Below are 13,163 nucleotides of genomic sequence, written 5' to 3'. Positions count from 1 at the left end.
CCGATCGTGGTCATCGATTGGAGCTGGGGCTGGTGCGATCTGCCGCGGAAGCTCATGCGTACTATATAAACGCGTCGAGAAGTGATGGGAAAAAGGATCAAGTAGGGAACGTCCTTGTCTGCGAGTTTCTTGGTGACTCGACTCTTTCAAAATGATTCGAGAGGCTAGGGTCTGGCACTTTGTTAAGATCCCCATACTTATATCAATGGCCCTTAACATACGTCGTATCGTACGTAAGTCGTAAGTTGATAAGTTCAAAGGTTAAGGCGACTGGACCTTGCAATTGGCCAAAAAAAGTTTTCACATCATGTTAGATCCCATTGAGCTTCATTTCAAATTCTGCCTGTCCAAAATGCACAGACCACCCCAAAGGCTGTGAAAGACCAGCAGGGTTGTTGTGAATTGGGTAGCTCGCTGATTGCTTGTCAAGCTTGTTTAACTCTGCACTGTAATTCATTCCAGTGACAGCCCGACAAGAGGGGTAGCGTAGCAGCAACCCAGGGTCTTGCACTGACTGACTTGTAGAGCAGATCATTGGCATTGAATGACATCACCGTGAAATTCAATTCCATCCACACGGCCTTTGATTCGCGCCGAAACTGGTCAAACATAGCGCACGAGCCAAAAAAAAGTCCCCTACCCGACCGGCTAATTAACCTTTCCCACCGTGTCTCCTAGGGAGCAATGGACCGCATGGATTGGCGCTCTTGCTTTCGTCCCAAATCACCCAGTTGACTCAATTGAACACCACAGCATTGTCGGGAATATTTTGAAAGAATAATTATGGCTTGTGCTATGTAGAGCTGGTCGGGAGCTTCCCGCCACATGCATTCACCCGACGGCCAGCAAATCACGTCAAACATCTAAACATAAACATGAACACAGCGACCGTTTCATTGGCCGTCACCCCGACGGTGGTGTCGACTTTCGTGACCCATGTGAGTGCAGCAATAGCTCCACAGGAGCTTCAATCTCTCCATCAAGTCCAGGTCCACCGTTCACCGTGTGGTGTCGAGCACCACATATATCGCTGCTAGCTCCAGTGAGAACTAGATATAGATCTAGACCTAGACCTAGATCCAGAAGGTATACAGGGTGCACACAACCCAGGATACAACAGCTGACATTGCATGCTTGCTCCCTCACGCAGTTCTTAAATCGCAAACCTTTACGTCAACGTCCGACTGCGCATCTTCCATATGATGAGGGTCTGCATCTCATCAAAGCCTTTCTCGAGTTTGCGTCTAAACACACTGTCGAAGAACTCCAGGCCTTCACAGCCCAGTGGGTTCCACATCCCCAATGGGTGAAAGTCGAGGAGATCAACATCCCAGAGCCTCAGTCGCTCCGGGCAGCCTCCCTTCTCGAGGAACAACTCGGGCCCGAGGGTATCCGCGCAGTGGGCGGCACCAAGTGGTGGCAATGGCGTAAGCCAAAGAGTCCCCTCCGGGCCGAATGGGTTGAGATGCGTTCCGACTACCGTCGAAGGAAGGAGGACGCACAACCCTGCAAGCGGATCATGCTGTACATACACGGAGGTGCCTACTTCTTTGGCAGCGTCGATGAGCATCGATACCAGATCCAAAGACACGCCCGAAAGCTCAAGGCACGCGTCATTGCCCCTCGTTATCGTTTGGCGCCCCAGTTCCCCTTCCCATGTGGGCTCCAGGACTGCTTGGCTACCTATTTATACCTGCTAGAGGCTGGCCATGCGCCCAACACGATTATACTTGCGGGTGATTCCGCAGGAGGTGGCATGGTCCTCTCTGTTCTGGTAACTCTGAGAGACCGCGGGATCGCACTACCAGCAGGGGCGGTGCTTATAAGCCCATGGGTGGACCTAACGCACTCGTTTCCCAGTGTTGCCATTCCTTCGGATATGGACTACATTCCGCAGTATGGATTCCACCACAAGCCTTCGGAGTCCTGGCCACCACCAACTACAGAGGAGGTCAGGAAGATGAAAGCCACCAGGGCTGATAACAATGGGGAATCGGAGAAAGGTGGGGTTGATCCTTCAGCAAAGGCGCGGCGTTATTTGTTCAGGACTGACGATGCTACTCACATAGGCGGAACCAACTTAGCGGACACTTCGGCAGCAGAGGACAACGAGATTCATCTTTCGGTGACCATCAATGGCAAATCAGTGCAAATTGAGGAGCAAATTCAAGTAAGTAGCAGTCCTTGCAAAATCTGGCTTAGTTAAAAACTGACAAACCGTCTACAGATGTATACAACAAACGATCTGCTCAAACACCCTCTAGTTAGCCCGGTAATGCAGCCTACCCTTGGTGGCCTTCCTCCACTATTCATTATGACTGGTGGCGGCGAAGTACTTCGTGATGAGCAGATTTATCTCGCTCACAAGTGTGCAAATCCGAGCAAATACATGCCCCCTGAAGCCCTTCTCACCGACGCCGACAGGGCTTTGATAGAACACTACAAGCCCACCGACGTTCAGCTACAGGTCTGGGATGACATGTGTCATGTTGCTCCAACCCTCAGCTTCACCCGGCCAGCCAAGTTCATGTATCGATCTATTGCCCAGTTTGGTGCTTGGGCTCTTGCGGTGAGTCCATGAAGTGTCTAGAAAAAGACATGTCGAGTCTGAATGGTGACTGATTGTAATCTTGTTGATCAGCGCGCACAACGAACGGAAATAGACATTCTTGCCGACGATACCGTATCGGTTGTTTCTTCGTCCTCCGAATCTGGTGGCGAAAATGGACGTAGTGGTAATGGAAACGCGCATGTATGTTCCCCGGTCCGTCAATAACTATATGTGATGCGTGGAATTCTAGCTAACGAGTGAGCAGGGTACAACGTCTTCTCAAAATAAAGATACTCCAGGCAGCGTTGGAAAAGCTGGCGACCCTTTGCCGCACTTCCAAGACCATATGATCCGACAGAGGGTTGATAGACATGGACACGTCTACCCACTGGCCCCAGCTTCGGAGCTCCCGGGATGCTGCATGGATCGTGATCTGATCGGAACAGCCAAGGAAGGACCGGTTAGCAAGTGGCTCGAGGCCAACAACAAGTTTTCCAAAAAGTACAGCAACACGGCCAAGAAAGTCCAAAAGAATCGCATGAAGCAGGCTGAGGCCGGGTTTGAAAGCTTTGGCACCGGAGAGCATCCACCCCCGAGTGCCCTGGCCGGGCGGAGGAGGATTGGCGCCGACCTTTCGGAAAAGAAAAAGACACGCAGCATGGGATTGTCACTGTGGTCTCTCTGGGGATCCAAACATGACGAGCTCACGGTCAACAGAGAAGAGAAAGCGGATTCACCCGAAACAAAGGCTCCAGCGCCGGGAGAGGGCACGGGTGCCCGTAAGTTCTCAGAACTCCAGCAGCAAGAGGGGCCATCCTCGCCCCAGTCACACAGCCAGCAGAAAAGCATGGCTGTCAAGGAAGATAATCAGGCCGGAGGTGGTCAAGAGGCCGCCGAGGCCGAAGCCACACCAGTCGCCAATTTGATCGCTCAAAGACGGGAGAAGGAGGCCGAAGCGGCCGGTGGGTCTGGCCTGCTTTCCGTGCCAGATGCTGTGACGGGTGCCACCGGAAAACGTCCCACCGTGGATGGGATCTCAGTCCCATTCTCGCTAAATAAGGAGGCAGACACGGCGAGCATGATGACCTTGACATCAGTAATGGATACCGGCGCCGCGAATGGGCAAACAGACCTGCCGATGAGCCCAACGACGACATCGTCGATCAAGGATCTCACTAATGCACAGAGAAGCCGACCAACAACCTCGGAGAATGTAGGAACAGCAGTTGGGGATGGCCCTTCACGCAACGCCAAGGATCAAGTGGCTCCAGCCGAGGACAACACACTTGCATCGCCGGGCTTCTATGAAACGCCAATGTCTTCGCCTAATCTGGAAGGACGCCCACAACTGGAGAAGTTCATCACCGCTGATGAAGGTCTGCCTAGGCATCACTGACACAACTAAACCTATTCTCTTTTGTCTTTACATCAGCTTGCTATCATATTTGTAATGCTAACTGTCTTCGACACAGTCTGTAATTTTTTCTTTGTTTGATTTTCCACCCATGCCAAAAACAACAGGCTTGCTCAACACATTCATTGGAAATTGGTGGTTGGAAAACAGAACGCATCCTCTTGTGTAATAGTCCCAAGGGACCTGTCCTTTGATTTGTACAGTTGTCTAAATTAGACCAATACTTGCTAGTATAATAATACAAGTTTCGTTCAACAGTGTCGGTCTCTGCTCTATGTTTGTTGTACATTTTTGCAACCAAAGCATTGGCTGCTTTTTTTTCATCCAATGGTAACTTGCCCGCACCTTCAATGCCAGCGCTTGAGAAACAATTTGCCGATATTGAGTAGCAAAGGTTGTTACTTGTATTCGTTCGGTTCAATAATCCCCGAAAGTCCCCAAACTTCAACAGCTTTCTTTCTTTCTGAACAGCACGACCCCCCGACCCGTCGTCTTCATATCCTGCCATCCGCTCGTACTCAGTCAAAGCCGTTCTCGGCCTTCCACCTGCTCAGGTAAAGCTCAGGGCTCTTGGGGCCCGCCAGTCCTTGTCCCTGGTAAGAGCCGAAACCGAAGGTGGGACTCATCTTCTTGGTGACGAAGGGGGAAAGCTGGAGTTTTGTCGTCTGTTAGTTTAAAAGAGCCGTCTCCCAAAGATGTGCATGTAAGATTTTCGTATACAGAGAGAACCTAGGTGTCCGATCATTCGTATGAATGGTGTAGAGAAGAGGCTGTAACAGAACATAAAAAAAAACATACCTTGAACTCGTCCAGGTTCTTTGGCACGACGTACGTCCTGACCTTGTCAAACTCGACAATATAGCCTCCGTACTTTGTGTGCCGACCCATCGATCCAGTACCCGTTCCCTTGTAGAAGCCCTTGTTGGCGTCCTTGGTCGTCAACCGGAACTTGCGGAAGACACCCTTCATGAGAAGGCGTTGTGTTGGCTGCATTTTTTTTTTACTGTCTGTTGATGTCGAGGGATGGGCTCGTGTGATTCGTAGCGGTCGCAATAGCCTCGCCTAATGAGCTGGCTCCCTGCCTGCCTGCCTGCCTGAATGTATTCGCTATCGTACGTCGGGTGGTAAGTTGTTTCGTATCGGTTTTTTTTTTTTTGGGGTTTTTTTGCGGCGGTAGGTGAATGCGACTTTGCCAATTGAATCTCGGCGACGGGCGGGCGCAAACGCGTTTGCCGCTTCCCCTGCCGCCCGGGGTGGTCGGCTCCGTCACCTTGGGTGGGTCCCAACTTTGGTACAAGGCCCACTAAAAAATTGTCTCTCACCGCCTGCGGAAGAAAGGGTGCCGTTGGAGCTACCCCACTGACCGGCAGAAAAAAATAAAATGGTTAAGGGATTTGGTCTCACCCAGCCATATGTAGCCCCGACACGCGGGAGAAGGAAAATAAAAAAAAAAAAAAGACAGAACCTCTGTGAGAAGGTGTTTTCGTCCAAAAAAAGGGAAACCCTTGGCCACAAATTCCCTCCCTCGAAGACGCAATGCCCGGACGACAATCTCACGGACGCTCGCTGCTCGACCAGCCCAAGGGCAAGGGCAAGGGGAAAAAACCACAACAGCAGCAGCAAGGGGGCCGCAAACCTGGCTCCCGCGCCACTGCGCTCGACGCCTTCGCCATCGCAGCCAGGGAACTGCCGACCAAGTCTGGGATCCGGGGCACCAGGGCGCGCGACCTCGACTTTGAACCCAATCAGCGAAAGCGGGGACGGGACGAGGAGGACGAAGACGGTGACGAGGATGGGGATGACGACGACGAGGACGAGTCGGCGGAGCGGCGGAAGAGGGCCAAGAGGGGAGGTGGTGGCGCCGACGACGATGTCGAGTACGGCAGCGACAGCGAAGGCAACGAGTTCATGATGGGCGAGGTCGACGAGGACGACGATTCCGAGATCGACAGTGACGAGGCGTTTGGGGAGAGTGATGAGGATAGGTTCGATGGATACACGTTCCGGGGCAGTAGTTCAAACAAGAAGCCTGCCAAGAGGAAGTCAAAGAGGGATGACGACAGTGACGAGGATGAGGAAGAGGAAGAAGATGATGAGGATGATGAGGATGGGTCGTCACTTGGCGAGGATGCAATCGACTTGGCAGCCGCGCTGGACCAGATGTCTGACGATGACGATGGTTCAGAGGGGGACACCGAGTCTGGCTCGGAAGAGGGCGATGACGACGACTCTAGCTCCGACTCGTCCATGTCTGACGATGACGACCAGGACCCATCCAAGCTGGATGCGCTGCAGAGCCTCGCTACTGGCTTTGCGGGCAATGTCGACGACGATGAACCGATCAGCAGAACTAGCGGCAAGGCAAAAGTCAACCTCAGTGATCTCACCTCGACAGCCACCAAAGAACCCAGCATGAAGAAGACGCTCAAGCAGCTGCACAAAGACTCCAAAGCAGGAGAGAAGCCCGGGAGCTCGCAAAAGCTGGATGTGCCGTTGGCCAAACGACAGCAGGACCGCCTCTTACGCATCACTGCAGCGGAGCAAGCACACAAGACTCTCGACAGGTGGCAAGACACGGTGAAGAACAACCGCCGGGCCGAGCACCTGGTCTTCCCCTTACCGGATACACAGCACGACGCCGGCCTCAGCAAGACAGAACTCGCCCCGCTCGACAAGAAGAGCGCGGGCAACGAGCTGGAGCAGACCATCCTTTCAATCATGGAGGAGAGCGGTCTCGGACCCAGCACAAAGGCGGAACGCAAGGCCGACGCCGATGGGGCAGCGACTCAGTCCATGACCCATGAAGAGCGGCAGGAGCTGCAGGCCCAGCGAAGGCGCGAGCGAGAGCTCAAGTCCCGCGAGCAAGCCCGCGCGGCACGTATCAAGAAGATCAAGAGCAAGGCGTATCGTCGTGTTCACCGCAAGGAAAAGCAAAGGGCCCTCGAGCTCGGTGAGGAGGGCGAGGGCGAGCTTCTCGACTCGGAAGAGGAGCGGGAGGCACAGCACCGCGCGCGAGCATTGGAGCGCGTTGGCGCAAAGCACCGTGACAGCAAGTGGGCAAGGTCGACCAAGAAGGCCGGCATTGCTGGCTGGGACGAGAACGCGCGCACGGGCCTGATAGAGATGGCACGTCGTGATCAGGAGCTCCGCAGGCGGGTCGAGGGCCGAGGCAAATCTGGTGATGGTGACAGCGAGGACGATGACTCGGAAGAGTACAGTGATTCGGACGATGAGGACGGGCGCAAGAGACTGCTCCTCCAGCTGGAGAAGGCAGAGGCTGCTCAAGATGAGCCTCAGTCCGAGCTGATGAAGATGAAGTTCATGCAGCGCGGCGAGGCGGTGCGGAAAGAGGCCAACGACGCATTGGTTGCCCAGCTTCGTCGGGAACTAAACTCGGAAGACGAGCCTGATGAAGATGACGAGGAGGAGCCGACAGAGATTGGACGCCGGGTCTATGGTGGCGCCAACGCTACTCAACCAAAATCGAAGAAGAGCGTTTTTGAAACGAAAGCGGGCGATGATCAACCACAAAAGTCGAAAGCTGCCTCCTCAAAAGTGGTGAACCCATTTGTTTCGGCATTCTCAGCTCCGTCGGCCCAGGCCGACGAATCGGAGCCCGGGGCGGCAGGCAGCTGGTCACGCGCCGGTGCTGCCAAAAAGGCAGAAGGAAAGTCTGACAAGCGAAGAAAGGCAGCCGCCGGCAGAGCAGAAGATGCAGCCTTGGATATTGACAACACGGTCATGGCGAAACAGGTGGTTGTCAAGGCCAAGAAGCCCAAGGCGGCCACAGGCACCACCACCACCACCGCTGCCGACGCCGACACCTCGGATTCCGAGGCCGAGGCCGAGCTGCACATGCCCCTCGGGATCCTGGACAAGGAGCTGGCGGACCGCGCCTTTGCCGGCGAGGATCTCGTCGCGTCCTTTGAGCAGGAGAAGACGGCAGTCGAGGAGGAAGACGACGACAAGATCATCGACAACACCCTCCCCGGCTGGGGCAGCTGGGGCGGTGCGGGAGTCAGCAACAGGCAGAGGAAGAACCAGAAAAAATTCCTGACAAAGGTCGAAGGCGTCAAGAAGAAGAACCGCAAGGACGCCAAGCTCGAGCGGGTGATTATCAGCGAGAAGCGTATCAAAAAGGTATGTGTAATTATCACCTTTAAAGAAAAAAGGCGATCCATATACAGCTATTTTGTACAACACAGAACAAAACGCTAACCATGTCCCTTCCAATCTTTTTTTTTTTTTTTTTTTCGCTCTGCAGAACGACAAATACCTCGCATCACAACTACCGCACGAGTATGAAAACAAGGACCAGTACGAGCGCTCGCTGCGACTACCCGTAGGACCCGAGTGGACCACCAAGCAGACGTTCCAGAACGCGACCAAGCCTAGGATCCTGATGAAGCAGGGCATCATTGCGCCCATGGCCAAGCCCATGTCACGATAAGTGTTGTACTTAGATAGGCAACGGCCTTAGGGTGCGTGGGGGAGGTCTGTTTTAATAAACTCAGATATTAAATATATATACCCTTTTGGCCAGTTTTTTTATATGGCCTTTAGCTATAAATGAAATCATGTGAATACTGTTTTTTTGAGCTCAGTGCTTATTGTTGTGGGGGGCATTCTCTTAGAGCCATCCTCGTGGTTCAGCTCTGGCCAATGCATTGGCTACAGTTTATGGTTTGGTCACAGAGCAGGGAATACAAGTTAGGCACCAACGTCATAGAAAAGTCAGGCTCAGTATTGATATAGTACAGATGGCGCAATCAAAAAATAGTACAGTGAAGAGACTCAAGGAGAAAAAGAGGAAAAAGAAAATCCGCTGACATGTTCTTTTTTTCCATAACTGGGATATCCACCCAGCCGCATGAAAGCCAACGCCTGGACACCGAAAATGGAAAAGGTATAAACCCAACGTCGAGAAACAAGAGGGAAGAAGGTTAGCCTTAATGTTTACACCTTCTCCCTCGTAGATCCCACCCAAGAATGAGATGTTGACAAAGGAAAAATAGGAATAAGCTTCCGAGTGATATGCTTGTTCTTAACAAGATCGTTCTTTTAAGAATCGGTAGCACATGTCGGACAAACGCTCCACGGGGCAAATTCCGCAGCTTGGAGTCGATAAGCTATCCAGCTGTAGGTCGTTGGACTAGCTCCCAGCGAGGTATGTGAGTTCAGGTATTGTTTAGAGTTCTTTTTTTTTTCAAAGCCCAATCAATATCAAGTCCGAACTCCCTCTCTGCCATGAGCTCAACCAAGATAGGTCCCGTGGAAACGCAACCATCGCTGGCCGTGCATTTAAAATCACAGGACATTTTTAATCCCTCAGATAGGGGTTGCGTAAAAGGCCAGAGCGATGATAATGTAAAGCCCGAGCAACATGGCTCCCTCAAGGTAGTTGGACTTGCCATCCTGCACCGTGTACGTAACAACGAGAACGGAGAGGGCAAAAGCAACTGTCTGGAAAGTGTCGAAGCGCAGGCTCATAGGTGTGTCGTCCAGGGCCACCCAGGCGGTGATGACCAAAGCTGGAGTGACGAGCAGGGCGATCTGAATGCTGGACCCGATGGCGACACCCATTGCGAGATCCATCTTGTTGCGAACCGCCACGACACAGGCTGTGACGTGCTCTGCGGCGTTACCCACAATAGGAATCAAAATAAGACCGATGAAGGAGCGCGAGAGGACGCCCGTCTCAACGATGGGCTCGATGGACTCGACAAGGTAGTCAGCCGAGAATGAGATGACAACCGTCACAGCAACGAGGACAATGCCTGCCGCCCACCAAGTCATATGTTCCTCCTCCTCCTCGTCCTCGTCCTTGATGACATTCGGCTCGGTCGCCTCGATATCGCCGTTCTCGCTGGACTCGTGCGTATCAACGCTGAAAAGGTTCTTGTGCGTCCGGAGTTGAAACCAGAGGTACATGCAGTAAAGAATCAAGAGGATGATCGATGTTCCGCGAGAAAGGAGTAGGATCGAGTCGTCTCTTTCTTTATTTGAGCCACCGTCATCTTTGCGGTCGCTGAGAACACCGTAGAGCTATCAATATTGTTTGTTAGTTCTTTTTTTCTTGAGCTTATAATGCGTGCATCTTGTAATCAACCAAAAAAAAAAAGCTTGGACGTTTGTTTGTGTAGAGAGATTGCGAGGCATCTTACCGTGGCGGGAATAATCATAGCAGCGGCTGCGAGAGTCAAAAGCGAACAGGTCGTCTGAGCGGTTCCAGATGCAAATTTTTGCTCCATTCCGCGATCGGTTCCCTCTTCGTACATGTTGAACCAGCCGCCCAGAAGGAAGCACATTCCCATAACTAGTAAGAGGTTAGAGAGAATCGAGCCCAGCATCGAGGCCTGCACAACCTCAATTTGTCCTTGTTTGAGGGCAATCACGCTGACCTAGATTCCGGATGCAAGCTTGTCAGCGTCTTCTCTCCTCTTAACAAGCAAAATTCGGTAAAATAGCACGTGGTGAATCGGAGCAGGATGGGGCCAGCATGACATACAATAAGCTCAACGGCATTTCCAAACGTAGCGTTGATCAGTCCTCCGAGAGTCTCTCCGAGCTTGACTGAGATCTCCTCCGTCGCAAAGGAGAGAATGGCGGCCAGGGGAATGATGGCCAAGAAGTTCAACGTAAAGACCCACGCCGGGGACCAGTTCATTACGCCCGCAATGATGCCAACGGGCACAAATACCATTAAAATATTAACAGGGCCTGCCACACGAGGTTAATGTGAGCATAATGGCCATGTATCAAAGGCCCTTCGATATGACCAGTGAATATCTTGGCTAAAACTTACTGCTCAGTAGCGAGATCTTGGTAACGTGCCAAGTGTTGGCCAACGCCTTGACAACAATGTTGGAGCTGTCATCGCCAGGTGTACGCTGACAGTCCCATAGGAAACGCCTCCAGGCCGGAGTAGCCGGGGAAGATCCAGAACGTAGGATGAGCGGCGTGTTCTCATCATCTTCGTCACCATGATAGGAACGGTTGCGGTTGCCGTTACCGTTGGAGACAATGCCGGCGCCGGCAGGGCCGGTATGGCCATTGGGGCCGCTCACCTTGGCCCAATTTGCCATGGCGTTGCGGAGCTCCCGAACAAAATTAACTGAGGCTGTATCGAGGAGGTAGTGCGTAGGGGGGTTAGCGGGTTAAAAGATATTAAATGATAATTGTGCGAGGGTGTAATGATGATGTTGGTTCTGATCAGGTGTTATTGCCAAGGGGTGAGATCATGACCAGATCCGGGGGCCAATGATAGTGGCTGTGAAGGTGGTGGTAGTGTTGTTGAAGAAAGTGTGTGCGAGACCAAAGACTTCATCGGGTTCCCTTGTTTGACTGCGCGAAAATGATAAAATCCAAGATGCTGTTTTTCGATTGATAATAGGTCTTGGAGCAACGGAAACGGTGCGCTTCCAAAGAATATGAGAAGAACCAAGGGAAACACTGCCACAATGGTAGTACTGGGATTATGGGGTTAAAGTTGCTGTTTGTTGCTGTGTTACTCGACAGCGGTGAGGGTGGGTGTGTCTCTACGTCGAGGTGTGATTGAAGCCCGTCTGTGGATATGATGATTGATGGAAATGCGACAGTTTTTTTGCAGGCGCGCCATGCAGGAGGTCATGTCCCTCTTCCCTCAATCGATCAATCCCATCGATGCCGCGCCACTGGGCATAAATGCTGGGCATGAACAAATTTGGTTGGGTAAACGACCAGCAGCGGGTTTTTGACTAGGTCTAGGGGAAGACAAAAAAAACCCCCCGAGGGAAACAAATACGGAGTAATAAGAAAAGATGGCTTCTTCTTGTACTTACACACCATGGGTATTTAGCTGCAGCCACCTGTGCTGTCGGGAAAACCCTTTTCAAGGAAGTCAGGCGTTGGGTCTGTCGGTCGTCTTTTTTCGTCTTTTTTTGTCTCTGTCTCTTGTCTCTCTCCGTCTTTCTTCTCTTTTTTTTCGATTGAAAAGAGAGTTGTAATTTGGATGGACAGGTAAGAGATGCAAGAAGGTACCGCGAATCCGAGTCAACCTGATGTTACACTGTATCGGTTGACAGTAGAGAAAGCAGACGCGCCGGCACGTGTTGGACAAACGCGCACAGACGCTTTTTTTTCCTTGAGAAAAATAATTAATTATGGTTTTGTTGTCTTTGATTTTTTTGGTCTTTTTTATTCTTTTCTCCGTCTCGTTTCTTTTCGATTGTGGATTGTGGCAGTGCGGGAAGGGATTTTTCTTTCTTGGGATGAAGGCGTTTTTGATGGATGAGATCGAACTTGTCCTGGTCAATTAGAATTCGGCCTGGATCAAGCTGCCAAGTGGGAGGAGGAAAAAAAACAAGACGTGCCCAGAACAAACTCGGAGCCAAGCCAAATTCAAATGGAATGAGAAAAGCCAAGACTGACACGGCAGTCGAGCTAAAGAGGTCTGGGTTGCTGGGGGGTTGACAAGAGACTCCTAGTCCTGGCTTATTTTGCCTGGATAAATGGGAAAGTTGGGAAAGAACTTTGGGTTGGGATGAATGCCAATCAGGGGACTTCCATGGAAACAAAGCCAAGCTGTAACCGACGAAGAAAATATACAAATGGGTACGATGGAAGTACTTAACAGTACGTGAGAGAGAGTAGTGTGTGAGAGAGGGGAGAGACACGTATGGAGTAAGTAAGGTCCTTTTTTGCAGTGGCGCTAAAGCAGGCGAGGCGAGGTGAGGTCAGCGGCGGGCACTTTCAAAATGTCGACTTGCGACCTTTTTTGTTTGCTTCCTTCCCCTCTCTCAATCCGGACTTTGTTAGCTGAGGTAAGAATTGGAAGCCAAGTAAGTGTATGAAGTATGTATGACTTGCTGGCAAATATCAAACAGCACAGCCTCAATCAGTCTGAAAATCAAAATCAAAAGGACAGAACAGGATAGGTAATGATTAGACGAACAGTAAGATGGAGAAAGAGAACACGGTGACGACGATGAAAAAAAAAAAAAAAAAGATGGAATTGCTTGACTGATTGATTGTTTCGGTTGTCAAAGACCACCAAATCAAGAACGGTCTGCAATGAAACATTACCGCAGAAACAAGAACGGCCCAACCAATCAGATCCACCGGGGGACCAATTCCTGAGGTACGTTTTGCCCACCTAGGAAGCTAATGCCCGATCTAGTGGCGTAGTACCTAAGGTACTCACTCTGTAACTTGCCCATT

At 51.5% G+C, this 13,163-nt stretch overlaps 4 protein-coding genes across 4 annotated transcripts; 2 read left to right on the top strand and 2 right to left on the bottom strand.

Moving 5' to 3' along the window:
• Positions 1 to 582: 582 nt before the first annotated feature.
• Positions 583 to 5,143, top strand: PgNI_08249 (uncharacterized protein). The gene is made up of 6 exons (XM_031128248.1): positions 583 to 938; positions 1,151 to 2,170; positions 2,228 to 2,569; positions 2,642 to 2,752; positions 2,817 to 4,621; positions 4,771 to 5,143. The coding sequence occupies exons 1-5, from the start codon at positions 876 to 878 to the stop codon at positions 3,945 to 3,947; spliced, it is 2,667 nt and encodes an 888-aa protein (XP_030978880.1). The 5' UTR covers positions 583 to 875; the 3' UTR covers positions 3,948 to 4,621; positions 4,771 to 5,143.
• PgNI_08250 (uncharacterized protein) lies at positions 4,484 to 4,958 on the bottom strand (the record flags this gene model as incomplete). The annotated part of the gene is made up of 2 exons (XM_031128249.1): positions 4,484 to 4,615; positions 4,764 to 4,958. The coding sequence occupies 2 exons, from the start codon at positions 4,956 to 4,958 to the stop codon at positions 4,484 to 4,486; spliced, it is 327 nt and encodes a 108-aa protein (XP_030978774.1).
• A 265-nt stretch (positions 5,144 to 5,408) lies between the features above and the next one.
• PgNI_08248 (uncharacterized protein) lies at positions 5,409 to 8,554 on the top strand. Its single transcript, XM_031128247.1, has 2 exons — positions 5,409 to 8,105; positions 8,230 to 8,554. The coding sequence occupies exons 1-2, from the start codon at positions 5,502 to 5,504 to the stop codon at positions 8,413 to 8,415; spliced, it is 2,790 nt and encodes a 929-aa protein (XP_030978881.1). The 5' UTR covers positions 5,409 to 5,501; the 3' UTR covers positions 8,416 to 8,554.
• Positions 8,555 to 8,688: 134 nt separating this feature from the next.
• Positions 8,689 to 12,922, bottom strand: PgNI_08247 (uncharacterized protein). Its single transcript, XM_031128246.1, has 6 exons — positions 12,583 to 12,922; positions 11,786 to 12,086; positions 10,771 to 11,085; positions 10,474 to 10,685; positions 10,130 to 10,366; positions 8,689 to 10,010 (listed from the first exon to the last, which is right to left on the bottom strand). Exons 2-6 carry the CDS (start codon positions 11,790 to 11,792, stop codon positions 9,294 to 9,296), a joined length of 1,488 nt encoding a protein of 495 aa, XP_030978526.1. The 5' UTR covers positions 11,793 to 12,086; positions 12,583 to 12,922; the 3' UTR covers positions 8,689 to 9,293.
• Positions 12,923 to 13,163: the final 241 nt, after the last annotated feature.

This window comes from Pyricularia grisea (assembly GCF_004355905.1).
Source record: "Pyricularia grisea strain NI907 chromosome V map unlocalized Pyricularia_grisea_NI907_Scaffold_6, whole genome shotgun sequence".
Taxonomy (NCBI): Eukaryota; Fungi; Ascomycota; class Sordariomycetes; order Magnaporthales; family Pyriculariaceae; genus Pyricularia; species Pyricularia grisea.
Note: the sequence above shows the minus strand (reverse complement) of the source record. Positions and strands in the feature narration are given on the sequence as shown.